A 27,084-nucleotide genomic window follows, 5' to 3' on the forward strand; every position below is an offset into this window, starting at 1 on the left:
GAGGCTTTCTGAGGAATTGTGCCACTTATTTGCAATTATTGGCAACAGATTACTACTGTATGTGGTCTTTGGAAATAGAACTGTGAAGTAGTCTTTTAAAGACACATATTATTTATGTAAGTTAATAGATTAAAGGGCCATATGTTTATCCTCTCCCCTTTTCAGTTATTGATGAAAATTTTCCAAGTAACCAGTGCTGTGGATTTATAAAATGTTGAGACTTGTTGTACTAAAAATTCTTATATACTGACCTGCCCCTCTTGTTTTTATATATTTTTTCTTTTTTGTGTACTGTTCTTGTTGGTGTTTAAATAAAAGATTTAATGGATTTTAATATATTATTGGAGTGAGAATTTCTTCAAGTAGTTTCTTTTTTTCTTTTGGACATTTATATTGTACCTACTTGAAATATATTTATATTTATTTAGGGTAATGATATTCTCCTAATTTATTGGATTAAAAAAAAAAATTGTTTGGGTAAGCAGGATCGAGCTGTGATTAAAACCGCCGTAGGCTGATGGGTAGAGTGCTCAGTCAGAGGGCCTGTGTATTATTATGCAGCACATGCATTTCATTGTGCAGCACGGGGGGAGGGGGACATGTGCTGCACACTTAAAAATGTTCATTCTCAATATTTGCCTCCTATCTGTTGGTGTTACCGCAGGTGCTATCTTAACATAGGGAGATAAGCTATTGCTACTCAGCAAGCTATAAACCAGAAATATTGGGATTCTCTTTAACCTTCACCTCATTATATGAATATCTTAAAATACAATTAATAAAGGGTAAATTTTTGTGACCTGCTGGAGAGGGGTCCATTTTGTGGGGCTATACTCTTTTGGTTTTGAGTAAAGCTGACAAGCGTTGTGTAGAAAACAAGAAAAATCAGCTGCTTATGTCTGCTGTACTGGCCAGAATGTACATTGGAAGGAGTTTGTTATATTTCTTTTTTCATTACTAATAGATACATGAAAGAATCCCGCAAAAAAATACAGAATACAAAATCTGATTTTAATTGTCATCTGTTTTGCTAGGTGAAAATGGAAAACTTTGGCATAATAATTCAGTCTTTAACTGTTGTTTTTTTTTTTTTTTTTTCTTAATCTACGGTAATGCGCTCTGAGAATTTCAGTCCCAGAAATTACTGTTTCTCTTTCTGAATATTATATTGTGTGCAGTATGTTATTATATATTGGTACTCCCTCAGATCATTCCTCTTTTTATCTTGACTAAAAAAGTTGTGTTTTCTTCAACTTATACATGCATCTATAATATAACGCTGGGAGCGTCACTCTGTCCGAAGCCTTTATAGACTGCGCAAGCGCCGGCGCAGTCTGGACCCCACAGAGTGACGCTCCCAGGAGATCGCGGTATGCGTAAGCACTGAACGCACACCGCGATCTCCAACGGAGAAGCAGGGATGAGCCAGGAGGGTGAGTATGCAATATTTACCTGTCCCGGCGTTCCACTGATGCGTGCTGCTCCATCCTCCACATCTTCTGCCTGTGACGTTCAGTTCAGAGGGCGCGATGATGCGCTTAATGCGCGCCGCCCTCTGACTGAACAGTCACAGCCAGAGGATGGAGCAGCGCGCATCGATGGAACGGAGGACAGGTAACTATAGCAAGTGCCGGGGGCCTGAGCTAGCGGCGACTCCGGCACCTGACCCCCACAGCACGCCAGTGTCCCCGCCTGCTCAGGCCCCCAGCACAGCCACGCACAGCCGCCCGCACTCAGCACCGCCACGCACAGCCACCCGCACTCAGCACCGCCACACACAGCCGCCCGCACTCAGCACCGCCACGCATAGCCACCCGCACTCAGTGCCGCCACGCACAGCCAGCCGCCCGCACTCAGCACAGCCGCCCGCACTCAGCACAGCCGCCCGCACTCAGCACAGCCGCCCGCACTCAGCACAGCCGCCCGCACTCAGCACAGCCGCCCGCACTCAGCACAGCCGCCCGCACTCAGCACAGCCGCCCGCACTCAGCACAGCCGCCCGCACTCAGCACAGCCGCCCGCACTCAGCACAGCCGCCCGCACTCAGCACAGCCGCCCGCACTCAGCACAGCCGCCCGCACTCAGCACAGCCGCCCGCACTCAGCACAGCCGCCCGCACTCAGCACAGCCGCCCGCACTCAGCACAGCCGCCCGCACTCAGCACAGCCGCCCGCACTCAGCACAGCCGCCCGCACTCAGCACAGCCGCCCGCACTCAGCACAGCCGCCCGCACTCAGCACAGCCGCCCGCACTCAGCACAGCCGCCCGCACTCAGCACAGCCGCCGGCACTCAGCACAGCCACGCACAGCCGCCGGCACTCAGCACAGCCGCACTCGGGCAGTAGAGCCGGAGAGAGGAAGATGGAAGCAACATATGGCAGAATGGAAACAGGAACAGGCAGAATGGGTGCAGCACATTACAACAGAATAGGGGCGCAGGATGGGAGCAGCACATGATAGAATGGGGGCACGGGATGGGAGCAGCACATGACAGAATGGGGGCGCGGGATGGGAGCAGCACATGACAGAATGATTGCGCACGATGGGAGCAGCACATGACAGAATGGGGGCACACACATGACTGGATGGGGGCGCAGGATGGAGCAGCATATACCAGGATGGAGACCATATACCAATATAAATGCTCGCCACCCGGGCGTAGAACGGGTTCAATAGCTAGTTGACATATATTAAGTTTTAAGATATATCTTACGTTTTATAGAGTTTATTGCTTTTTTATTCAGGATCTTCTATAATTCTTTGCTTCTTGTTTACAATTGGGGCAATCTTTGTTGAAATCTTACATTGGCAGTAGGGGAAAAAATCCATTTGCATTACTGGTGCTCAGCTAATAGTGATGTGTCTGACCACAAGTGTGCCAACTGGTAGCAGTGATGAGCGAGTATGTACCGTATTTTTCGGACTATAAGATGCACCAGACTATAAGGCGCATCGGACTATAAGGCGCACCTAGGTTTTAGAGGTGGAAAATAGAGAAAAAAATATTTGAAGCAAAAAAATGTGGTAAAATATTTAATAACATAAATAACATACTATTATATGTGGTGTTGTTATATATAATAGTATGTTATTATGTTGGAAGCTGCGGGACCAGTGTGGTGTCTATGAAGTACTATATGAAGACGCTGGAGGGTGAGTATAAGAATGGGGGCACAGGGCTTATATTGAAAGCACCACTCCAGCACTGCAAAATAACACTGGAGTGCTGCTTTAAAATCCCATGGGAGAACTATAACTCCCAACATGTCCTGCAGATCCTATGACATGCTGGGAGTTATAGTTCACCAAAGGAGTGGCAGAGTGCTTTATTGTGTTTTGTAAAGACTAACCTCTTAATTGTGGCAGCCAGCCAGCCACTGTGGTGAGGTAAAAGTTGGAGCAACCCATGACTGCACAAACAGCCCTCCCTCTTGTTGCCTTTCCACAGCACAGGTTATAAGAGGAAGCCTGCAGATTCTAGTGGGGAGTCTGAAGGACCTGTGATGATGTCAAGAAGAGAGAGGGCTCTGAGCTGCCATGTGATGCTCCAGCCCGCCCACTTCTGACATCACACAGGTCCTCCTTGTGCACAGCACTCAGCGTCCAGCACAGGCATGTATGCAGCGATCTCCTCTCCCCTGGCCCCTGCTGCTGCTGCCTCCTCCTCCCCCGGACACACAGATCTCCCCAGCTGCTGCAGGAATCCAGCGCTGAGGAAACCATGTGTGTCCCTGCTTAAGTGCAGTATTCATTTGCTGCTCCTGGCTCACTGCTCAGCTGATAGGTGGGCGGGGAAGCAGCTAATGAATATTCACTGCACTTAATCATCGGGACCACATGGTTTCCCCAGCCCTGATTCCGGACAGCGGGGACATTTTTCTGCCTCCTGAAGTGGGATAACAGTGCGATCCCACTTGCTGCTGCCCCCCTCCCCACATGCTACATCCCTACCATAAGACGCACCCACACTTTCCTCCCAAATTTGGAGGAAAAAAAGTGCTTCTTATGGTCGGAAAAATACGGTAATTGACGCATGCAAGATATGTAGATTAAGATTGCAGAAATCAATTTATATTGCATTCCTGTCATAGTAACTATGCATGATGTTTACGGCCACCTCATACCCAATGGCAATACCCGTTGAGGTTGGGTTTAGAAAAAAATGTATGACCGGCAATGAAGAATCCACTGCACCTTCAGAGATCTTATTTGAGATTGGGTTTAGGGTTGAGCCTTTGCTTGAGGTTGGGGTTAGGGCTTGGGCTCAGGGTTGGTGTTAGGATTTTTTCAAAAGTCAGATAAAAATGATGACATATAGTGGTGAATGTAAGCACTCCCTACTAGAGTCTACATCGGGTGCTTGGGTATGCACCGAGTATCGCTGGTGCTCCAGTGACATTCTCCCTCCTGTGTCCTCCCCTTAGATACATTTTTTTTGTATTTTATTTATTTCGTTTGATTGCCGTTGGGGTTAGGGTTGATGGTTAGGGTTGGTGTTAGGGTTGGAGTTGAGTTTAGGGTTGGTTTTTGGGGTCTTTTCAAAAGTCAAATGAAAAAATTATGACAATGACGTCTAGTGTTGATCGTAAGGGTTGATCTGTTAGGGTTGGGGTTAGTTTCTCAAAAGTTTTAAAGAAAAAAAATGACGATATGACATCTAGTGGTGAGTCTGATTTGGGTGCTTGGGTATGCACTGAGTATCGCGGTGCTCGAGTGACATGCTCCCCCTTTCTCCTCACATTAGTTAGATTTATTTTATTTTTTTGTTTGATTGCCGTTGGGGTTAGTTAGGGTTGGTGTTATGGTTATTGTTAGGGTTGGGCTTGGCCTTATGGTCGGGCTTTTGGTTAGGGTTGGGTTTTGGCTTACGGTTTGGTTTAGGGTTAGAGTTGGGCTTAGGATTAGGGTTTTGGTTGGGTTTAGGGTTGGTGTCAGGGTTTCTTCAAAAGTTAAAAACATTGTTTTGACTATGACATCTAGTGGTGAGTGCATCAGGTGCTCGGGTATGCACCGAGTATCACGTGTTCTCGTGTGACATGCTCCCCTGTGTCTCCCTTAGTTAGATTTATTTTATTGTTACTTTTTCATTTGATTGCTGTTAGGATTTTGGTTAGGGTTAAGGCCAGGGTCGGGCTTGAGATTAGGGTGGGGTTTTGGGTTGGATTTAGGGTTAGAATTGGACTTAGGATTAGGGTTTTGGTTGGTGTTAGGGTTGGGTTTAGGGTTGATGTCAGGGATTTTTAAAAGTTAAAAAAATATTGTGACGATATGACGTCTAATGATGAGTGTAAGCGGATGCCACTCGAGTTTGCATCAGGTGCTCGGGTATGCATCGTATATCGCGTGTGCTCAAGTGACATGCTCCCCCTGGGTCCTCCACTTAGATTATTTTTTGTTATAATTTTTATTTCTTTGATTGCTGTTGGGGATGAGGGTTGGGATTATTGTTAGGTAGGTTTTAGGGTTGGTGTTTGGGTTTTTTTCAAAAGTCAAAAAATTATGACAATATGATGTCTAGTGGTGAGCGTAAGCATTATATGCTAGGATATGCACCATGTATCGTATCGTGGGTGCTCGAGTGATATGCCCCCCTGCCCCCCCCCTTTTAGATTACTTTTTTTATACAATTTATTTGCGGTTAGGGTTTAGGATTGCGTTTAGGGGTTTTTCAAATGTAAAAAAAAATACTGACGATATGACGTCTAGTAGTGAGCATGCATCAGGTGTTGGGTATGCACCAAGTATCACAGGTGCTTGAGTGACATGCTCCCTCTGTGTCCTCCCCTTAGTCAGATTTATTTTATTTACTTTATTTTTTTATTTTTTTGTTTGAATGCGGTTGGGGTTAGGGGTATTATTGAGGTTAGGGTTGGGCTTATGGTCGGGCTTTGGTATAGGGTCGGGGTTGGGCTTATGGTCGATTAGGGATGGATTTTGGCTTAGGGTTGGGATTAGGATTAGTGTTTTGATTGGTGTTAGGGCTGGGTTTAGGGTTGGTGTCAGAGTTTTTTGAAAAGTAAAAAAAAATGGTGATAGGACATCTAGTGGTGAGCGTAAGCGAATCCTACTCGAGTTTGCATCAAGTTCTCGGGTATGCACAGTGTACCACGTGTGCTCGAGTTACATTCTCCTCCTTAGACAGATTATTTTTTGTTATACTTTTTATTTCTTTGATTGCTGTTGCGAATGTGGGTTACGTTTTTTTCAAAAGTTATAAAAAAAATTATGACAATATGACGTCTAGTGGTGAGCGGATTCTACTCGAGTTTGCATCAGGTGCTAGAGTATGCACCATGTACCGTGGGTGCTCGGGTGACATACCCCCTTGTCCTCCCCTTAGATTAATTTTTTTCTTCTTGTTTTTATTTCTTTGATTGCTGCTAGCATTGAGGGTTGGGGTTAGAGGTTTTTCAAAAGTAAAAAAAAAAATGAAGACGATATGATGTCTAGTGGTGAACGTAAGCACTCACTACTCAAATTGGCATCAGGTGCTCAGGTATGCACAGAGTATCGCGGGTGCTCAAGTGACATGCTCCTCTGTGTCCCTCTGTGAAGTGCTCCTCTCAAATGTCCTCCTCTTAGTCATGTTAATTTTTTTTATTTTATAATTTTTATTTTTTATTTTGATTGTGGTTGGGTTTATGGTTGGCTTTAGGTGTTTTTTTTTTTTTAAGTTAAAAAAAAATTGATGAAAGAAGGAATATAAACCAGCTCACCCGTGATGCATAAACCAATCTTCAGGAGCACGGACCCGCTGTGTTCAGGCGTATAGAGTCCAAAAAAGAAAAGAATGTCCAGCTTCACCGAATCCGTAAAAAAGAGTTTTCTTTATTCACATACTATTAAGCATAGAGGATACAGACTTCAGCACAAGCCATATGGGTAAGGATCTCAACGCGTTTCTGGAGACTAAGCTCCCTTAATCATGACATGTTGTCATCTTGTCCTAGTGATAGGAGGTATAAAGTTTACCTCCGGTCACTGGTGTCGGCTACTGCTGTCATCAGCCTGCGGCAGCTAATAACTGCGAGAGCATCCGTGTTCGGTACGGATGCCAAACTTTACTTTTGGGGTTCGCCTATCTCTATAAATCAATAGGTCACATGAAAAATAAGCAACTTTATAATATATATCATGGAGATCTGCTTCTTTCTCTGCCAAAATTGATCTATCATTATCAGAATTCTCAATTCTGAGGTAAAATCTGTATTGAGAGACCACAGACTTTCCCATTACTTGAGAGAGGAGATGTGGCTGCTACTGATGAGCTTTAGATTGAAGGAGGTGGAGGAGGAAGTCTGTGTAGCATGGTATGGGTTTCCCATATTGCAGATCTACTATGACAACCACAGGAGTCTCAACCCATTGGTGACCTGTGGTCATGTGACACGGCGCTGATGGGTGGGATTTGTGACGTGCTTCCTGCGCATGCTTGTTAAATGACAATGTCAGAAATTCCACCTGTGTCTGTTAGGGGCACATGTCAGCTGATGAAGTCAAAGGGGGAGACCTGACATGCGTACATATACGGCGCATGTCGTGAGGGGGTTACCTGCTTTACGACTTTGGACGTATCCATACTTGGACATCCAGACGATTTTGGGGCTGTTTACGCACGATCGTCGACTTGTGCCGGCTGATTCAGACAGCTGACACCCGACACTCAGTGCCAGGGGCAGTACCAGAAGAGAGCCTCTCTGCTCTTGGTTTGGCACCTCTGCGATGTCATCGAGGGGGCCCGATCGTTGCCATGGTGACCCGATGTAATGACTACACCTGTGCCACCAGGCACTAGCAAGATAGTTAGGTCATGCACAGTGACTGCAGAAAGTGAAAGTCGATAGATGGATGGATAGATATACACATACATATGCACACATGTACACATACACAGCCACATCCGGAACTGTCCCACCAGATAACTCCTTCAGTGAATGCCATAAAGAAAAGAGCGGCAGAAAATGAGGCTTTGTCATCATACCGTCTAACAAAAAGTGGAATAAAACGCAATCAAAAAGACGAATGTTTTATTTTTACAGCTCAATGTTATAAACGTCTATGAAGCACCTGAGGGTTCAATGTGCTCACTACACATCTAGCTAAGTTCCCTGAGGGATCTAGTTTTCAGAATGGTGTCACTTGTGGGGGGTTTTCACTGTTTAGGCACATCAGGGGCTCACCAAATGCAACATGGTATGCGCAAATTATTCCAGCAAATTTTACATTCCAAAAGCCAAATAGTGCTTCTTCCCTTCCGAGCCTTGCCATGCACCCAAACAGTGGTTTTCCCACACACATGGAATATCCGCATGCTCAAGAGACATTGCACAACGGATTTTGGGGTCAATTTTTTCGTGTTACCTTTGTGAAAATACAAAAATTGAGGTCTAAAGTAACATTTTTGTGAAAAAAGGCTAAATGTTCATTTTTCTCTCCCACATTCCAAAAATTCCTGTGAAGCACCTGAAAGGTTAATAAACTTCTTGAATGTGGTTTTGAGCACCTGGTATCAATAAAAACTTCAGCTCAACACTCAAAAAATAAGCCCTCACCCAGCCCCAGATCCCGAAAAATGGAGGTGCTACGAGTCTCGATTTTTTTTCACCACTTAGATAAAAAAAGAACCTAGACATGTTTAGTGTCTATGAACTCGTCATGACCTGGAGAATCATAATGGCAGTTTTAGCATTTAATGAACATAGTAAAAAAGCAAGACAAAAAAAATTGTGGACTGGCACTTTTTTTTTTTTTTTTTGCAATTTCACCGCACTTGGAATTTTTTTTCCCATTTTCCAGTACACAGTATGTTAAAACCAATAGTGTTGTTCAAACGTACAACTCGTTCTGCAAAAAACAAGCCTCCACATGAATATTTTGACCAAAAAATAAAAAAAGCTATGGCTCCGGGAAGAAGGGGAGCAAAAAAGGAAGATGCAAAACCAAAAATACCTCTGGTCGTTAAGGGGTTAAGTTGCAGTTAATCCTAAGAATACTTATTGGAGGCAAAAGTAAGTTCTCTAGGAGCTCAAATGTTTTTGCTCTGCACCAAGACTTTAGAGAACCTGTTATCAGCATTTTACTAAGTAAAGTACAGACAAGGCCATATTGGCACTGTCATACTGATTAAAATTATACCTGAGGTGAAGAAATCTGTTTGTAGATTTTCTTTAACCTGAGTTTGAAGTTTCTTTTTATTCATATCTTTAGGGCAGGGCTGTGGGTAGGGTCTTCAGCTTTGTTCCGTCCACTCTGCTGTGTCTGGGTGTATTTTCTTTTAATTTATTTAAAATCTTGTGGCGTCTGAGCCGCAAGCATGCATAGATTGCTCAGTAGTTTGCACCATTTTACTGAAGCCCACTATTAGATCAATTTGCGCAAGAAGGACCTAATGGTAGGATTCAGTAAATTGTCGCCAGTGGCATTAACATTTCTACGCATGTTCTGACGATAAGCTCCTGAAGACTTACAATCATAGAATTTTAGAGTTAGAAGGTCCGGACCGCATGGGTCCAGCCCCCTGCTCAATACAGCACAGTATTCACTAAACCATCTGACAGCTGTTTGTCCAGCCTCTGAAGACTTCCATTGAAGGAGAGCTCACCACCTTTCATGGCAGCATGTTCCACTCATTCATTACCCTCACTGTCAAAGTTTTTTTGTAATATCTAATCTGTATCTTCTCCCTTTCAGTTTCATTCCATGCTTTTCATGTTTCCATGTGCAAGTGAGAATAAGGATGATACCTCTACACTGTGACATCCCTTCAAATATTTGAAGACTGCTTTTAAGTCTCCTCTTAGCCACCTTGTTTTCAAGCAAAACATTCCCAGATCCTTAAACTGTTCCTCGTAGGACATACTTTTTTAGACTGCTCACCATCCTGGTAGCTCTTCTCTGAACTTGGTCCAGTTTTTCAATTTTTTTTGTGGTGCGAAGAACTGGACAATGGTATTCCAGATGCGGCCTGACCAAGGAGGAGTATAGGGGGATAATTATTTAACGTAATATGAACTCTATGCTTCTATTAATGCATCCTAGAACTGTGTTTGCCTTTTTTTGCTACTGCATCACACTGACTCATGTGCAGCCTGTGATCTATTAGTATGCTCAAGTGTTTTTCACACGTGCTGTTGCTTAGTTCTATACCTCCCATTTAGTTGTAATTTTTGTTTTTCTTGATCAGATGTAGAATTTTGCATTTCTCCCAGTTAAAAACCAATTCTATTAGTCACGGCCCATTGTTAAAGCTTATCTAGATCCTTCTGAATCTTTTCTCTGTCTTCTCTAGTGTTAGCTATCCCTCCTAACTTTGCATCATCTGTAAATTTGATTACCTTCAGTTCCCTTATCTAGATCATTTATAATAATGTTGAACAACACTGGGGCCAGGACACAGCTTTGTGGTACAACACTTTTGACAATCTTCCAATTGGATGTGCAACCATTTATCACCACTCTTTGAGTACGATCACTGAGCCAGTTATGAATTCCGCTAACCATAGCCTTGTCAATCCCATTCTTGGTTATTTTTTTTCAATGAGGATAGTATGAGATACTTTATAAAATTCTTTGCTGAAGTCGAGATATACTATATCTATTGAATTTTCTTGATCCACCCAGTCAGTGATTCTATCATAGACAAAAATTAGATTAATCTGGCTTGACTTGTTTGCTACAAGCACATGCTGGCTCTGGTTAATTATTGTATTTTATCCAAGTACTTACATACATGCTGTTTAATAATTTGTTCAAAGATCTTTCCTGGTATAGCAGTAAGACTCATTGGCCTGTAATTTCCTGGCTCCATATACTTTCCTTTTTTGAAGATAGGGGTAACATTTTTCCTTCTCCAATCTTCTTGAACTTCTCCTGTTTGCCAGGATTTTTCAAAGATTCTGGCTAGTGGTTCTGCAATTTCCGCTACTATTTTTTTCATTACCCTAGGATGTAATTCATCTGGACTAGGAGATTTAAATTCATTTAAATTAGCTAAGTGTTCCCTCACCATCTCTCTGTTTATGGATAGTGTGGAGTCTTTTATTCCTTCGATGGCACTGTGAAGATCAGTTGATGTTACAATTGCTTTCTTAGAGAACACAGATGCAAAATAGAAATTCAAAAGTTCAGCCTTCTCAACATCATCTTTTACCACTTCACTCTTTACATCCTGTAAAAATCCTACAGCATCTTTGACTTTTCTTTTGCTTTTGAGATACCCTCAAAATCCTTTTTTATTGCTCTTGGTCTTCCTTGCAAGCCTTACTTCATTAGTGGCTTTAGCTCTTCTAACTCTTGCCCTGCATTCCCTGCAAACCGCATTATATTCTTCTTTAATTCTGCCCCCCTCTTTCCATTTAATATATATTTATTTTTTCCTTTTTAACAAGTGATTCAGTTGTCTCTTCTTTTCGGGATCGTTACCAATTGTGCAGGGAGAATTTATTTTAACTAAATTTGCCATCCTTCTTGGTCCATTGGACCTTTCCTACCTTCTTTGAGTCCTTTAAAATCTGCATTTCTTAAGTCCAACTTCTAAGAGTTTAATCTGCACAAGCGCCACACGTGGACTGGACCAGTCCGCTGCAATTTGAATTAAATTAGAAGAAAATACAGACACAGGGAAGGGGACAGAACAAAACTGAAGACGCTACCCACAGTCCCACCCAGATGCACGAAGATATGAATACAAGGAAACTTCAAACAATGATTAAAGAAAATCTACAAAACTGGTTTAATCCAATTTCACAGTCCTAGTTTATTGTAATGACGCTATAAACATAGGTGCACCCTCTCTGACTTCAAAACATTATGTAGCAAAAATTCCCAGCTGTGAGTATAGCCTAGGAAAAAACAGGGTACTCAAAATAAACCAGCATAATTAAAAAATTTAATTTGTATTAATATGTTAAAAAGTAAAGAATTTAAAAAAATTACAAGAAAAATGCAAAAATAGAAAAAGGAGGAATATGAAACTAGTAAATGATTCAAATCGCTTATAAAGTGAAGTTAAATCAGATCATCAATAGGGGGCACAATGCTCCTTTACCTGGATCCTTAGTAGCGTGCAAAATGGTCTGTCTGAGTCCCGTCCCTCTTTCTTCACCTGATGTATCATTTTAATCAGTATGACCGTACCAATATTGCCCTGTCTGTACTTAACTTAGTAAAATAGTGCTGACAGGTTCTCTTTAGGCCATGCAATAAACTCCATAAGTTCCTGCAGTCTCTCATTGCCATAGGCTAGAGAATACTAGCTTAGAGGTATTTTGCCTTCAGCTTGCAGTCTAAGGCTACGTTCACATTTGCGGTCAGCGCCGCAGCGTCGGGCGCCGCAGCGGCGCCGCATGCGTCATGTGCCCCTATATTTAACATGGGGGCGCATGGACATGCGTTGTGCTGCGTTTTGCGCCGCATGGCCGCAAGCGTTGGACGCAAGAAACGCTTCAAGTTGCATTTTTTTTGCGTCCAACTTTTGGCCAAAAAGGACGCATGCGGCGCAAAACGCAGCGTTTTAGCGTGCGTTTTGCCGCGTTTTTGTTTGCGTTGTGCGCTGCGGCGCCGACGCTGCGGCGCACAACGCAAATGTGAACGTAGCCTTATTCTTTAAAATTAGTTTTAAGGATTCACTATGTGCCACTTATACTGTCATTGGTTCCCATGTGGATTGCAACAACTGGATCATCACCTGACCCCTGCAGTAATTTGTCATCTTCACTTCTCTTCTGACAGTCACCAGTTCCTCTTCAGAATCCTCTTCTCCATTCTTTATACAATTCCCACCCTTTTGCAGGGCTGTAAGCCAGCAGAGAGCACATACCTCTAAATTCGTCCAAACCCTTCCCAGTTCTCCACCAGGGTCACTCACAGCCTGGAACTAATTCACACAGCACCAGTCCTGCCAATAAAGATTATTTCCTATTCCTATGGATGCATGGATAATGGATAGAAAGATAGCGAACTGATAAAGAGATGGATAACCGATAGAGATGGATAGATACATAGATAATTAATAGATACATCGATAGAATGAGTAGAGAGAGATTGGAAACTGATGGAGACTTTGACATGTCCTCACAGGAAGCCAGGAGAATCTCAACCAGACCTCATGTGTCTGTAACAGCAGTTTATGCTATAGAAGGGTTTTCGAAAGGAAACCATTTATTAAAGTGCTCATCTATGGCAGTTCCTATGAAAGGGATTTGTATAGTAGTGGCCAATCACTTTAAGTACCTAATGGTCTTGAACTCCTTTCAACCCCAGTTTAACTTTTTGTTCCGAAACCATTTATTGTTCTAGACTCAGAATGAGAAAAACGACCAACTGACTCAAATATAGATGACCACACAAAAACTAGGCGCAGCAAAATGGAAGCAGGGTGGTGTAGACTGAGTCTAAACTTGAATTTTTTGTCTAGCACAGAAGGCAGTTTGTTCACCAAAGCGCTAAAGATTAAATTTAGTTTTCTTTCATCTTATGTTGTTTTAATCACTAGTTGCACCGATTTTACTTTTAATTATTTGGTTGACTCCCAAAATCATTATATACGGTAAACTATTAGTCTAAAACATGATTACATAACTCCTTTAGAGCTGGTAAATTAATTTTAAAAAAATAAGTCCCACCAAATTATGTAGATTTTCAATGAAAGGGAGATCATGCATATTAGGTTTCAACATGGCGGATCCTTAGTCCCTGCAGTAGATAAGCCTCTGCCACAGAGTTCTGGCAACTGCATATTTTCCTAAAGGAAATGCTCACGCATGCTGTGCCAGATCTGAAGATACAGCTGTGAGAAAATCACACCATTGGCCAACAGTTGTTTTTACATGTGTTGTCAACCTAACGTTTCCCTTTTTCATGACTTTAGACTTGATAAATACATTGTATAGGCAGGAGCCACCTTTGTGTATCGCTATATAAGAGGTTTTCCAGAAAGACTCCTTAATGTGGATATGAAGGCATGTCGCCTACAGCAGATGTTGAGATTAACCAGGTAGCTACGTTATTGGCTGGATGAAGGACCTGGCATAGTGAAAGTCACTGCTCTCCCTCTTCCTACAGGATAGAAAAGCACTGCACAATGGTTATGTGATTTATTTAACCCCTTCATGACCCAGCCTATTTTGGCCTTAATGACCTTGCCATTTTTTGCAATTCTGACCAGTGTCCCTTTATGAGGTAATAACTCAGGAACGCTTCAACGGATCCTTGCGGTTCTGAGATTGTTTTTTCGTGACATATTGGGCTTCATGTTAGTGGTAAATTTAGGTCGATAATTTCTGAGTTTATTTGTGAAAAAAACGGAAATTTGGCGAAAATTTTGAAAATTTCGCAATTTTCACATTTTGAATTTTTATTCTGTTAAACCAGAGAGTTATGTGACACAAAATAGTTAATAAATAACATTTCCCACATGTCTACTTTACATCAGCACAATTTTGGAAATAAATTTTTTTTTTGCTAGGAAGTTATAAGGGTTAAAATTTGACCAGTGATTTCTCATTTTTACAACAAAATTTACAAAACCATTTTTTTTAGGGACCACCTCACATTTGAAGTCAGTTTGAGGGTTCTATATGGCTGAAAATACCCAAAAGTGACACCATTCTAAAAACTGCACCCCTCAAGGTGCTCAAAACCACATTCAGGAAGTTTATTAACCCTTCAGGTGTTTCACAACAGCAGAAGCAACATGGAAGGAAAAAGTGAACATTTAACTTTTTAGTCACAAAAATGATCTTTTAGCAACAATTTTTTTATTTTCCCAAGGGTAAAAGGAGAAACTGGACCACAAAAGTTGTTGTCCAATTTGTCCTGAGTACGTTGATACCTCATATGTGGGGGTAAACCACTGTTTGTGGGAACGGCAGGGCTCGGAAGCGAAGGAGCGCCATTTGACTTTTTCAATGAAAAATTGGCTCCAATCTTTAGCGGACACCATGTCGCGTTTGGAGAGCCCCCGTGTGCCTAAACATTGGAGCTCCCCCACAAGTGACCCCATTTTGGAAACTAGACGCCCCAAGGAACTTATCTAGATGCATAGTGAGCACTTTAATCCCCCAGGTGCTTCACAAATTGATCCGTAAAAATGAAAAAGTACTTTTTTTTCACAAAAAATTTTTTTAGCCTCAATTTTTTCATTTTCACATGGGCAACAGGATAAAATGGATCCTAAAATTTGTTGGGCAATTTCTCCTGAGTACGCCGATACCTCATATGTGGGGGTAAACCACTATTTGGGTGCACGGCAAGGCTTGGAAGGGAAGGCGCGCCATTTGACTTTTTCAATGGAAAATTAGCTCCAATCGTTAGTGGACACCATGTTGCGTTCGGAGAGCCCCTGTGTGCCTAAACATTAGAGCTCCCCTACAAGTGACCCCATTTTGGAAACTAGACCCCCCCAAGGAACTAATCTAGATGTATAGTGAGCACTTAAAACCCCCAGGTGCTTCACAGAAGTTTATAACGCAGAGCCATGAAAATAAAAAAATATTTTTCTTTCCTCAAAAATGATTTTTAGCCCGGAGTTTTTTATTTTCCCAAGGATAATAGGAGAAATTGGACCCCAAATGTTGTTGTCCAGTTTGTCCTGAGTACGATGATACCCCATATGTGGGGGTAAACCACTGTTTGGGCGCACGGCAGGGCTCGGAAGGGAAGGCACGCCATTTGGCTTTTTGAATGGAAAATTAGCTCCAATCATTAGCGGACACCATGTCGCGTTTGGAGAGCCCCTGTGTGCCTAAACATTGGAGCTCCCACACAAGTGACCCCATTTTGGAAACTAGACCTCCCAAGGAACTAATCTAGATGTGTGGTGAGCACTTTGAACCCTCAAGTGCTTCACAGAAGTTTATAACGCAGAGCCATGAAAATATAAAATTATTTTTCTTTCCTCAAAAATTATTTTTTAACCCACAATTTTTTATTTTCCCAAGGGTAACAGGAGAAATTGGACCCCAAAAGTCGTTGTGCAGTTTCTCCTGAGTACGCTGATACCCCATATGTGGGGGTAAACCACTGTTTTGGCACACGTCGGGGAGCGGAAGGGAAGTAGTGACGTTTTGAAATGCAGACTTTAATGGAATTCTCTGCGGGCGTCACGTTGCGTTTGCAGAGCCCCTGATGTGCCTAAACAGTAGGAACTCCCCACAATTGACCCCACTTTGGAAACTAGACCCCCAAGGGAACTTATCTAGATGTGTGGTGAGCACTTTGAACCCCCAAGTGCTTCACAGAAGTTTATAACGCAGAGACGTGAAAATAAAAAATGTGTTTTCTTTCCTCAAAAATATTTTTTTAGCCCAGAATTTTTTAATTTTCCCAAGGGTAACAGGAAAAATTTGACCCCAAACGTTGTTGTCCAGTTTCTCCTGAGTACGCTGATACCCCATATGTGGGGGTAAACCACTGTTTGGGCACATGGCGGGGCTCGGAAGGGAAGTAGTGACAATTTGGAATGCAGACTTTGATGGAATGGTCTGCGGGAATCATGTTATGTTTGCAGAGCCCCTGATGTGCCTAAACAGTAGAAACCCCCCACAAGTGACCCCATTTTGGAAACTAGACCCCCCAAGGAACTTATCTAGATGTGTGGTGAGCACGTTCAACCCCCAAGTGCTTCACAGAAGTTTACAACGCAGAGCCGTGAAAATAAAAAATCATTTTTCTTTCCTCAAAAAAGATGTTTTAGCAAGCAATTTTTTATTTTCACAAGGGTAACAGGAGAATTTGGACCCCAATATTTGTTGCCCAGTTTGTTGTGAGTACGCTGGTATCCCATATGTGGGGGTAAACCACTGTTTGGGCGCACGTCGGGGCTTGGAAGGGAGGGCGCACCATTTGACTTTTTGAACGCAAGATTGGCTGGAATCATTGGTGGCGCCATGTTGCGTTTGGAGACCCCTGATGTGCCTAAACAGTGGAAACCCCTCAATTCTAACTTCAACACTAACCCCAACACACCCCTAACCCTAATCCCAACTGTAGCCATAACCCTAATCACAACCCTAACCCCAACACACCCCTAACCACAACCCTAACCCCAACACACCCGTAACCCTAAATCCAACCCTAATCCTAACCCTAATCCCAACCCTACCCACAACTGTAACCCCAACACAACCCTAACCCTATCCTTAACCCTAACCACAAGCCTAATCTTAACCCTATTTCCAACCCTAGCCCTAATTCCAACCCTAAGGGTACCGTCTCACATAACGATTTACCAACGATCACGACCAGCGATACGACCTGGCCGTGATCGTTGGAAAGTCATTGTGTGGTCGCTGGGGAGCTGTCACACAGACCGCTCTCCAGCGACCAACGATGCCAAGGTCCCGGGTAACCAGGGTAAACATCGGGTTACTAAGCGCAGGGCCGCGCTTAGTAACCCGATGTTTACCGTGGTTACCAGCGTAAAAGTAAAAAAAAAAAACGTACATACTCACATTTTGGTGTCCTTCAGGTCCCTTGCCGTCTGCTTCCCGCTCTGACTGAGCGCCGCCGTACAGTGAGAGCACAGCACAGCGGTGACGTCACCGCTGCGCTCTGCTCTCACTTGCCGGCCGGCAGACAGTCAGAGCGGGAAGCAGACGGCAAGGGACCTGAAGGACACCGAAATGTGAGTATGTACGTTTTTTTTTTTTTTTTACTTTTACGCTGGTAACCACGGTAAACATCGAGTTACTAAGCGCGGCCCTGCGCTTAGTAACCCGATGTTTACCCTGGTTACAAGTGAACGCATCGCTGGATAGCTGTCACACACAACGATCCAGCGATGACAGCGGGAGATCCAGCGACGAAAGAAAGTTCCAAACGATCTGCTACGACGTACGATTCTCAGCAGGGTCCCTGATCGCTGCTGCGTGTCAGACACAGCGATATCGTATGGATATCCCTGGAACGTCACAGATCGTACCGTCGTAGCGATCAAAGTGCCACTGTGAGACGGTACCCTAACTCTAATTCCAACCCTAACCCTAAGGCTATGTGCCCACTTTGCGGATTCGTGTGAGATTTTTCCGCACCATTTTTGAAAAATCCGCAGGTAAAAGGCACTGCGTTTTACCTACGGATTTACAGCGGATTTCCAGTGTTTTTTTGTGCGGATTTCACCTGCGGATTCCTATTGAGGAACAGGTGTAAAACGCTGTGGAATCCGCACAAAATTGACATGCTGCGGAAAATACACAGCGTTTCCGCACGGTATTTTCCGCACCATGGGCACAGCAGATTTGGTTTTCCATAGGTGTACATGGTACTGTAAACCTGATGGAAAACTGCTACGAATTCGCAGTGGCCAATCCGCTGCGGATCCGCGGCCAATCCGCTGCGGATCCGCGGCCGATCCGCTGCGGATCCGCGGCCGATCCGCTGCGGATTCGCAGCCAAATCCGCACTGTGTGCACATGCCCTAACCCTACCCCTAACCCTAACCCTACCCCTAATTCTACCCCTAATTCTAACCCTAGTTCTAACCCTAACCCTAGCAGAAAAAAAATATATATATTTTATTTATTTTTATTATTGTCCCTATGGGGGTGATAAAGGGGGGTCATTTACTTTTTTTTCATTTTGATCACTGCGATAGGCTATATCGCAGTGATCAAAATACTTCTGAAATGAATCTGCCAGCCGGCAGACTCTGCGGGCGCAGTGCGCATGCGCCCGCCATATTGGAAGATGGCGGCGCCCATGGAGAAGCCGGACGGACATCGGGAGGCCCGGTAAGTATGAAGGGGGGGTGATCGGATCACGGGGGGGGGGGGGACCGGAGCACAGGGGGGGGGGACCGGAGCACAGGGAGGGGGCACCGGAGCACGGGGGGCAGCGGACAGGAGGACGGAGGAGCGGACAGAACGAATTAGGGGGGCGGACCGCGCACCGGAGCACCGGGGGGGCGATCGGTGGGGTGGGGTGGGGTCAGATTAGGTTTTCCAGCCATGGCCGATGATATTGCAGCATCGGCCATGGCTGGATTGTAATATTTCACCGTTTTTTTGGGTGAAATATTACAAATCGCTCTGATTGGCAGTTTCACTTTCAACAGCCAATCAGAGCGATCGTAGCCACGGGGGGGTGAAGCCACCCCCCCTGGGCTGAAGCACCACTCCCCCTGTTCCTGGAGATCGGGTGAAATTGGAGTTAACCCTTTCACCCGATCTGCAGGAGCGCGATCCCTCCATGACGCATACGCTGCGTCACAGGTCGGGAAGGCACCGACTTTCATGACGCAGCGTATGCGTCAAAGGTCGGGAAGGGGTTAAAAGGTTACTCATATTTTTCTTTGGACTAAACTGTAAATGGCGCCAAAAGTCATACTTACCTTTTGCACAGAAATTTTGGTAAAATCAAGTAAAAAAGTATTACGGGAAATGAGTTTTTCCTTACATTGACGTTTCATTTCCCCTTTAATTTTAGGAATGGGCTTTAACGAAGGACAAATCAGTCAAGCATATGGACCTTTGTCTTACTGTTGTGGATCGAGCACCAGGTTCACTTCTAAAACTTCAGGGCTGCAGGGAAAATGACACCAGACAAGTAAGAGCACATCGCCTGTAATATTTCTCTACCACAGAAAATGCTAGTGTGTTGAAAGTTTCAAAATGAAAGTGAGGCAATAGATCTTTTTTTTTTGTATCTTAGTGGCACTTTGTGTATATTATGCAGCTTACATAGTGAGATGCTTGATATTTAACCCCTTTTCTGATGGGACCTAAAAGTACGTCTCTTGTGGGGTGGCAGTGTGTGGAGTGGGCTCAGGAACTGAACTTGCATTATACCTGGGAGATGCCGGCTGTGATACACAGTCAGTTTCTTCCCGTAACAGCAGTCATGGGATCCGTGCAGTTTAACCATTTAAATGTGGTGCTGCTTGGTTGTCATGGCAGCCGGGGGCCATCTCTGACCCCCTCTGAAGCCCAGCCTGCTGCTAGGTTCCGCAGGAGGATGTCACATTAGCTATGCAACGCAATACAGCCGTTACTTGCTGTATAGAGGAAGCAATATATTACCATATGCAGGTTAAATGCCCTTAGTCTTTGTTTGGCAATTATAAACACTTTCTTTTGGCACAAATGCCTCTAATATAAGAACCAGACTCCAAGACATGTAGCAAACACAGGAGCAGCCAGTTCCAAATGCACGGACTTAAAGGGATCACCCGAAGGTAAAGCATTATCTCCTAACTACCTATATATCTAGTCCCATAATCAAAACTATTTTCTAATATGCTTTTAAAATTCCATACTGTTCCCTAACTACACTGTCTCCACTCCAGTATATTCAACTTAAGGATTTCAGAAACCAGAGTAGTTATTCTGTTAAATAAGTTGTCCAATACTTTTATGATGATGGCCTAAGGCTACGTTTACATTTGCGTTGTGTGTCGCAGCGTCGGCGACGCAACGCATGCAAAGCGCATGCACAACGCAGCGTTTTGTGACGCATGCGTTCATTTTTTGCATGATTTTTGGCGCAGAAAAAACTGCATCATGCAGCGTCCTCTGCGCCCTGACAGTTGCGCCAAAATGACGCATGCGTCACAAAATGCAAGACAACGCATGTCCATGCGCCCCCCATGTTAAATATAGGGGCGCATGACGCGTCGCCGCGGCTGCGCCCGACGCTGCGCCCGACGCTGCGCCGCACAACGCTAATGTGAACGTAGCCTAACTGGGATAGGCTGCAGTATCAGATTTGTTGGGTGGTACCACCTAGCACCCTTGCCAATCAGCTGTTCCCAGTGCTGGCTGTACCTGGATGTGATCAGTTGAGGCGCTGCATGGCACAGTTCTGGCAACTGTATAGTGGCCACAGCCTGGTACTGCACATCCACCCTGAATAGGGGTTGCATCTGGAGTGTACCCCTCTGTAGCCCTTATACAGTTGGCAGAACTATGCTGTTCTGCTCTGCAACCGATCACATCTGACAGTGGGGATCAGCTCATCAAAAGAAGGAAATCGCACTCGGTCTCTTAAAACTTCAACGCTTTAATAAAAGAATTAAAACATCACACCCCTGTGAATGCCAATGTTTAGCTGGCATTCCCAGGAGATCGTGATTTTTTTCTATACATAGCAGTATTGATGTGCTGTGATGTATACTACAAGCGATCAGCTGATTGCAGGTTCAAGCCCCCTAAGGGGACTAACAAATACAGTAAGAATTGAGAAAACAATGTTTTTTAAAAAAGTATGAAAAAAATACAAAAGCTCAAATCAATTACCCCCTTATATCCCATTAAAAATGAAGCAATTAAAAAAAAAAATACATATATTCGGTATCGCTGCGTTCATAAAAGTCTGATCTATCAAAATATAAAAATAACATTATCTGATATGTAAACGGTGTTTCACTGCAATGCAATAAGAGGCAATCAAAATATGGTATCTACCCCAAAATGGTATTCGTAAAAATGTCATCTCCATGTGTAAAAAAAAAAAAAAAAAAAAAAAAGCCCTCACACAGCTACGTGTTTGGTTTCTGTGTAATCATACTAACCTGGAGAATCATATTACCAGGTCAATATTGCCATAAAGTGAACATAATAATAATAATAAAAAAAAAAATTGTGATATTACACACTTTTTCCCGCTTTCAGTTCACTTGGAATTCTTTTTCTCACTTTCCCATGCATTACATGATAAAATGCATGGTGTAATTCAAAAGTACAACTTGTACCCCCCCCCCCCCCCCCTAAAAATACAAGCCCTCAAACAGGTGGATGGAAAAAGCGGGAAAAAAAACAGAAAATATCCCAGGTAGTTTAAAAAAAAAAACAATCCTACCGTAAACCCAGCGTGCAGAATAGTGTGTAGTGATAAATGGCTGCTTGTTACTTGTCGTATTCTCTAACACATCTCCATGTTTTTTTTCCCTATTTTAGAAATGGGAGCAAATTGAAAACAATTCCAAATTAAGACACGTTGGAAGTAACTTTTGCTTAGACAGTCGGAATGCCAAAACTGGTGGTCTAACAGTTGAAGCTTGCAGCCCTTCGTTATCGCAGCAGTGGAAATTCTCTCTCAATTTACAACAGTAGAAGTCTTAAGTATTGGGATAAAGGGTGGGGGGAATGACTGTCATTTCATGGACATCACTTATGAATGCATTGCAGATGTGTGTGATAAACATTCTGCGGATTTATATACCTCAGTATTCCATCTTGACTTGGATTTTAGAATTACAATGGGTCATGGAGAGATATTTGGGCCAGAGAGAAAACAAATCAAAGGCCTTCTACAATTCTTTGTTTAAAAAAAAAAAAATGATTTAAGTGTTGCACAGAGGCTAAGGCCCTCGAAGAGTATGAACTGGCAGACTTTCTACTTCCGAATGTGCAGGAATGGAGGTATACACTTGAACAGATAATGGAATGGAACATCATATCTAGCCGTGTGTAAGAAATAACTCCCCATGAAGACAAGTTGTTTGGCTTCTCTTGCTTGTATTCCTTCAATTCTGTATTTTAATGCAAAAAAGTGTAAACCTGTATGTGCAATGTTTAATTCTCTTAATGTGTGTATCCCTGGATATGAGTGGAGTACCTAGACACAAACAAGAACCATTACAAGACGAAAGCAATGCAATAGGTGAGCGGCAAGGAAACCTCGGGTGGCGATCTGAACATTGAAAACATTTTTTTACGTTATAGATTTTAGTGAAAGAAGATCTAAACTATGGTGTTGTGTTGCTGCCGGAAGATGTTTTATTCAGTTGAGCTTTGAATGTATGTGCATTCATTTGTGCTAACATAAGTTTTTTTGTTTTTTTTTCTTAATTTGCATTAACTGTTTAACTTGGGGAAAAAAAAAACTTTTTTTTCACTAGTGTAAAGAACAAAGCAACCAGTCTGTTGAATGGTACAATTCCGTTCTGTGAATGAGACCTTTTCTTATTCCCCCTCTCTCTCCTCTTCTAATCAGAAAATAATTTAGAAGGCTATTTTCTGTAATATATAAGAATGAGTCAGTAATTTATTTGGGGTACTGTGGCCTGGATTGCCAGTCATGAGTGCAGCCATTTTTCTTCTGTACATATCGTGCTCTTTTTGTACTCATTTGCCATATTCATTATTTGTTACTAGAATCATACTTTCTAACTAGGTCAACACAAAGTAAGAGTTTGTGGTGTATACAGGCCAGCTATTAACGTGAAGTGTAACGGGAGACGATTTTTAACACTTTCTTATATGGTGCCTGATTTAAGCACTTTAAGTGAACATAGTTGGTGGGAGAAGGGAGGGGGTGTTTTTTTTTTTCTTTAATTGCAAAAAATGCAACTGACGCTGCGCCTTGCTTCTGATTGAGTTTCAAGTCTGCATCTCAGAATCTGGGGAAATGGGTTACATCTCCTAAGGTTACACCTCTTAAATTGGTCAAAGTTCATTCACAGACTATTAGTGAATGAACCTGTGGTTGTCAAATCTTGCGTCTTCTTGCAATAAACAGAATATCGCTGTGCTCGCTCAATTCGAAAGCTGGATCTCTCAACGTTCATTTAAACATGCATGCTCAGCAAAGCCTAGTATGCATGTTTACTGCCCCGTGAATAGGATATAAGCCACTGCTAGAAACGTGGCATTTACTTTACAGAAGATATAAAGAATGGGCATTTTTGTAATCCAACATGCTGAATCCTTTGTGTCCATTAGCGGCAAATGTTGGGAACGGGCAAGCTGTTGATTCTGTCAACATTCATGCAACGCTAATGTCCAGCTCCCACTAGTTCATCCTTGAGCTATATGCTCCTGACAGAATTTTGGGGTATGAAATTATCCACATTTTAGCAGCGATATATTTCCTTGATGATGACGCGTATTTGATATGACGAGTAAATGATGCCCATACCAATAATTTTGTAATAATCTCCAGTGAATGTGATTTACAAGGCCAGTGTGTAAGTCTGTTTGGGGCAAAAAATAAACAAAAACCTACAGTTCGTCATAGGCAGCCCCCAAACTTCAGTTTGAACGTAGAGCTATGTTGTCTGCCTCAGACACACTACATTTCTGGTTTTGATATACTAACACAGCTGAATAACATGTTTTAAGGTTTAGTGTTTGATTTCTACTTTGAGCATACTGTTTTTAATACATATGGTTCTCTTGATCTACCTGTGGGTGGCATTAATCTTTTTGAATAAACTCTAATCTTCAGGAACCTACAACCAGTAGGCAGTTTACGGGCTGATAGCACGCCACAGTATTTTGCTGTATCCGCCTAAATCCTGAATTTCTGAACTTCTATCAGAAAGTTTGAATGTTCCATCTTTCAAAAGCATTCTATTGTAGTAAGTCTGTATCATTAATATACACTAGTAGAGATGATTTCTTTTGATGTCTCGGTATGTTTACATGATATCATGTGCCAAAGTCATTTACCTGTGCGTTTCTAGTCCCTGTCCAATAAGGAAACGGCAAACCAGACCCCACTGCCAAGAGCAGATTCTCCGAATGTCTGTTGTAATGCATTCTCATTATCATGGACATAACAATAATGTAATAACATGGTTTTGTTTTTTACACAAAGCTATAGTTTGGTAGCTGTTCTTTTAAATGGCTATAGTGATACAACGGTGTCTGTTGTACGGGGCCTGTGTGTGCTCATTTTATAAATTCAAAGCATCATTGACAATTGTTTAACTTAAAAGAAAATAAATACTTTATAGATAACAAAGAGTGTGTTCACTTTTTTATTAATCTGCTGAGATTATATTCTTGTGATTTTTCTAAAGATTAAACTTGATTAAAACTGATTGCCCACCCCTAAGGTAATGAACTTCATTAACCCCTTTAATGTCCAAGGCAAATATTTCTAATCATAAATTCACTTCACATGGTAATAACTGGAATGTTTCAACAAATCCCAGAGATTGTGTTGTTTTTTTATGACACATTGTACTTTTGTATTTTGATAGTGGTAAATTTAGGTCAGTATGGTTTATGCTGATTTATGAAAATATCGTAAATTTGACAAATTTAAAAATACATACCTTAATTGCGAATACCCTTAAATCAAATATTTCTAATACACAATTAATAAACAACATTTACCACATGTCTACTTTGTCATTTTTCAAGTGTCCTTATATTTTGTTAGGATGTTAGAACATGTAAAAGTTTGGCGGCTATTTTTTATTTATTTATTTTTAGGAAATTTACAAAAAAAAATTTTTTGAGACCTGTTCAGATTTGAAATGGCCGAAAGGGTTGGCACCCTTGAAATTATTCCAGAAAGTGAAATATTTCTCCCAGAAAATTATAGCAATTACACATTTTTTGTTATTCAAAAGTTTATTTCCTTTGTGTGTATTTGAACAGTATAAAACTAAGAAAGAAAAAGACAAATTAGACATAATTTCACAAAAAATCCCCAAAATGGACTGAAAAAAATTCTTGGCATCCTCAACTTAATATTTGGTTGCACACCCTTGGAATAAATAGCTGCAATCAATTGCTTCCTATAACCGAAAAGTTTCATACACCTCTCAACTGGAATTATAGGTCTCTCCCATAGCCTTCTCCCAACAGCAATTTTAAGATCTCTTTACAGCTGTTCAATGCATTTTAGATACGGATTAATTGCTGACTCTCCAGCTCTTTGTTTCCATCCATGCTTCTTCAAGTATATTTATGGTCATTGTCCTGCTGGAAGACTCATGACCTAGGTCGGAAACCCAGCTTTTTGACACTGGACAATACATTGTGACCCAATCTTCAGATTTTATGACGCCTTGCACACAGTCAAGGCAACCAATGTCAGAGGCAGCAAAACCACCCCAAAACAACTTTGAACCTCCACAATATTTGATTTTATGTACTGTTTTTTTTTCTTCTTTGTAGGCCTCCTTCCGGTCCTCAGTAAACAATAGAATGATGTGCTTTGCCAAAAAAGCTCTAGCCTGGTCTCATTTGTGTACAAGACGCTTTCCCAGAAAGACTTTGGCTTACTCACGTACATTTTGGCAAACTGCAGGCTAGATTTTTTTATGTTCTTGTCAGCAGTGGGGTTCTCCAGGATCTCCTGCCATAGTGTCTTCATTTCATTCAAATGTCGACTGATAGTTAATGCTGACACTGATGCACCCTAAGTCTGCATGGCAGCTTATGTTTCATTAGAACTTGATTGGGGCTGCTTATCCATCATCTGGGCTATTCTGCTTTGCAAGCTTTCATCAACTTTTCTTTACCGTCCACGTCCCGGGAGATTAGCTATAGTACCATGAGTTATAAACTTCTTGATTATGTTGCGCAACAATGTCCAAAGGACCATAAAGATCTCTGGAGATGGATTTGTAATCTTGAAATTGTTGATATTTTTCAACAATTTTGGTTTTCAAGTTCTTAGACAGGTCTCTTCCCTATTGATGAGCGAGCATACTCAGTAATGCTCAGTACTCGCCCGAGCATCACTGTACTCGCGGTACTTGACGAGCGCCATGCAATTCCGGGATTATTTGAACAATTAATAATTTAAGAAAGAATAGAGGTACAGAAAGATACATAAAGTGTATGTATACTAATGCCAGAAGCCTCGCCAACAAAATGGACGAATTAGAATTAATGGTGTTGGAGCATAATTATGACATGGTGGGGATATCTGAGACATGGCTGGATGAGAGCCATGACTGGGCTGTTAACTTGCAGGGCTATAGTCTGTTCAGGAATGACCAAACGGATAAGCGAGGGGGAGGTGTGTCTATATGTAAAATCATCCTTAAGACCCATCCTGCGTGATAATGTAGGTGAACCTAATGAAAATGTAGAGTTCCTGTGGGTGGAGATAAGGGGAGGGGGAAAAAATAATAAATTACTGATAGGGGTTTGTTATAAGTCTCCAAAAATAATGGAGGCAACGGAGAATATCCTCGTAATGCAAATAGATGAAGCTGCGACTCAAGGAGAAGTCATTATTATGGGGGACTTCAACTACCCTGAAATAGATTGGGGAACAGAAACCTGCAGTTCCAGCAAAGGTAATCGGTTTTTGACAACTATGAGGGACAATTACCTTTCTCAACTGGTTCAGGACCCAACAAAAAGGGGGGCACTGCTAGACCTAATATTAACCAACAGGCCA

General features: G+C 42.4%; 1 protein-coding gene across 1 annotated transcript in view; it reads left to right on the top strand.

Moving 5' to 3' along the window:
• Positions 1 to 25,062, top strand: part of GALNT2 (polypeptide N-acetylgalactosaminyltransferase 2) — a 183,102-nt gene extending 158,040 nt beyond the window's left edge. Inside the window, exons 15-16 of the mRNA XM_077283219.1 lie at positions 19,423 to 19,542; positions 21,891 to 25,062. Coding sequence (XP_077139334.1) covers positions 19,423 to 19,542; positions 21,891 to 22,046 — 276 coding nt within the window. The 3' untranslated portion in view covers positions 22,047 to 25,062. The remainder of the gene's footprint in view (positions 1 to 19,422; positions 19,543 to 21,890) is intronic.
• Positions 25,063 to 27,084: the final 2,022 nt, after the last annotated feature.

This window comes from Ranitomeya variabilis, chromosome 2 (genome assembly GCF_051348905.1).
Source record: "Ranitomeya variabilis isolate aRanVar5 chromosome 2, aRanVar5.hap1, whole genome shotgun sequence".
In the NCBI taxonomy this organism is placed as follows: Eukaryota; Metazoa; Chordata; class Amphibia; order Anura; family Dendrobatidae; genus Ranitomeya; species Ranitomeya variabilis.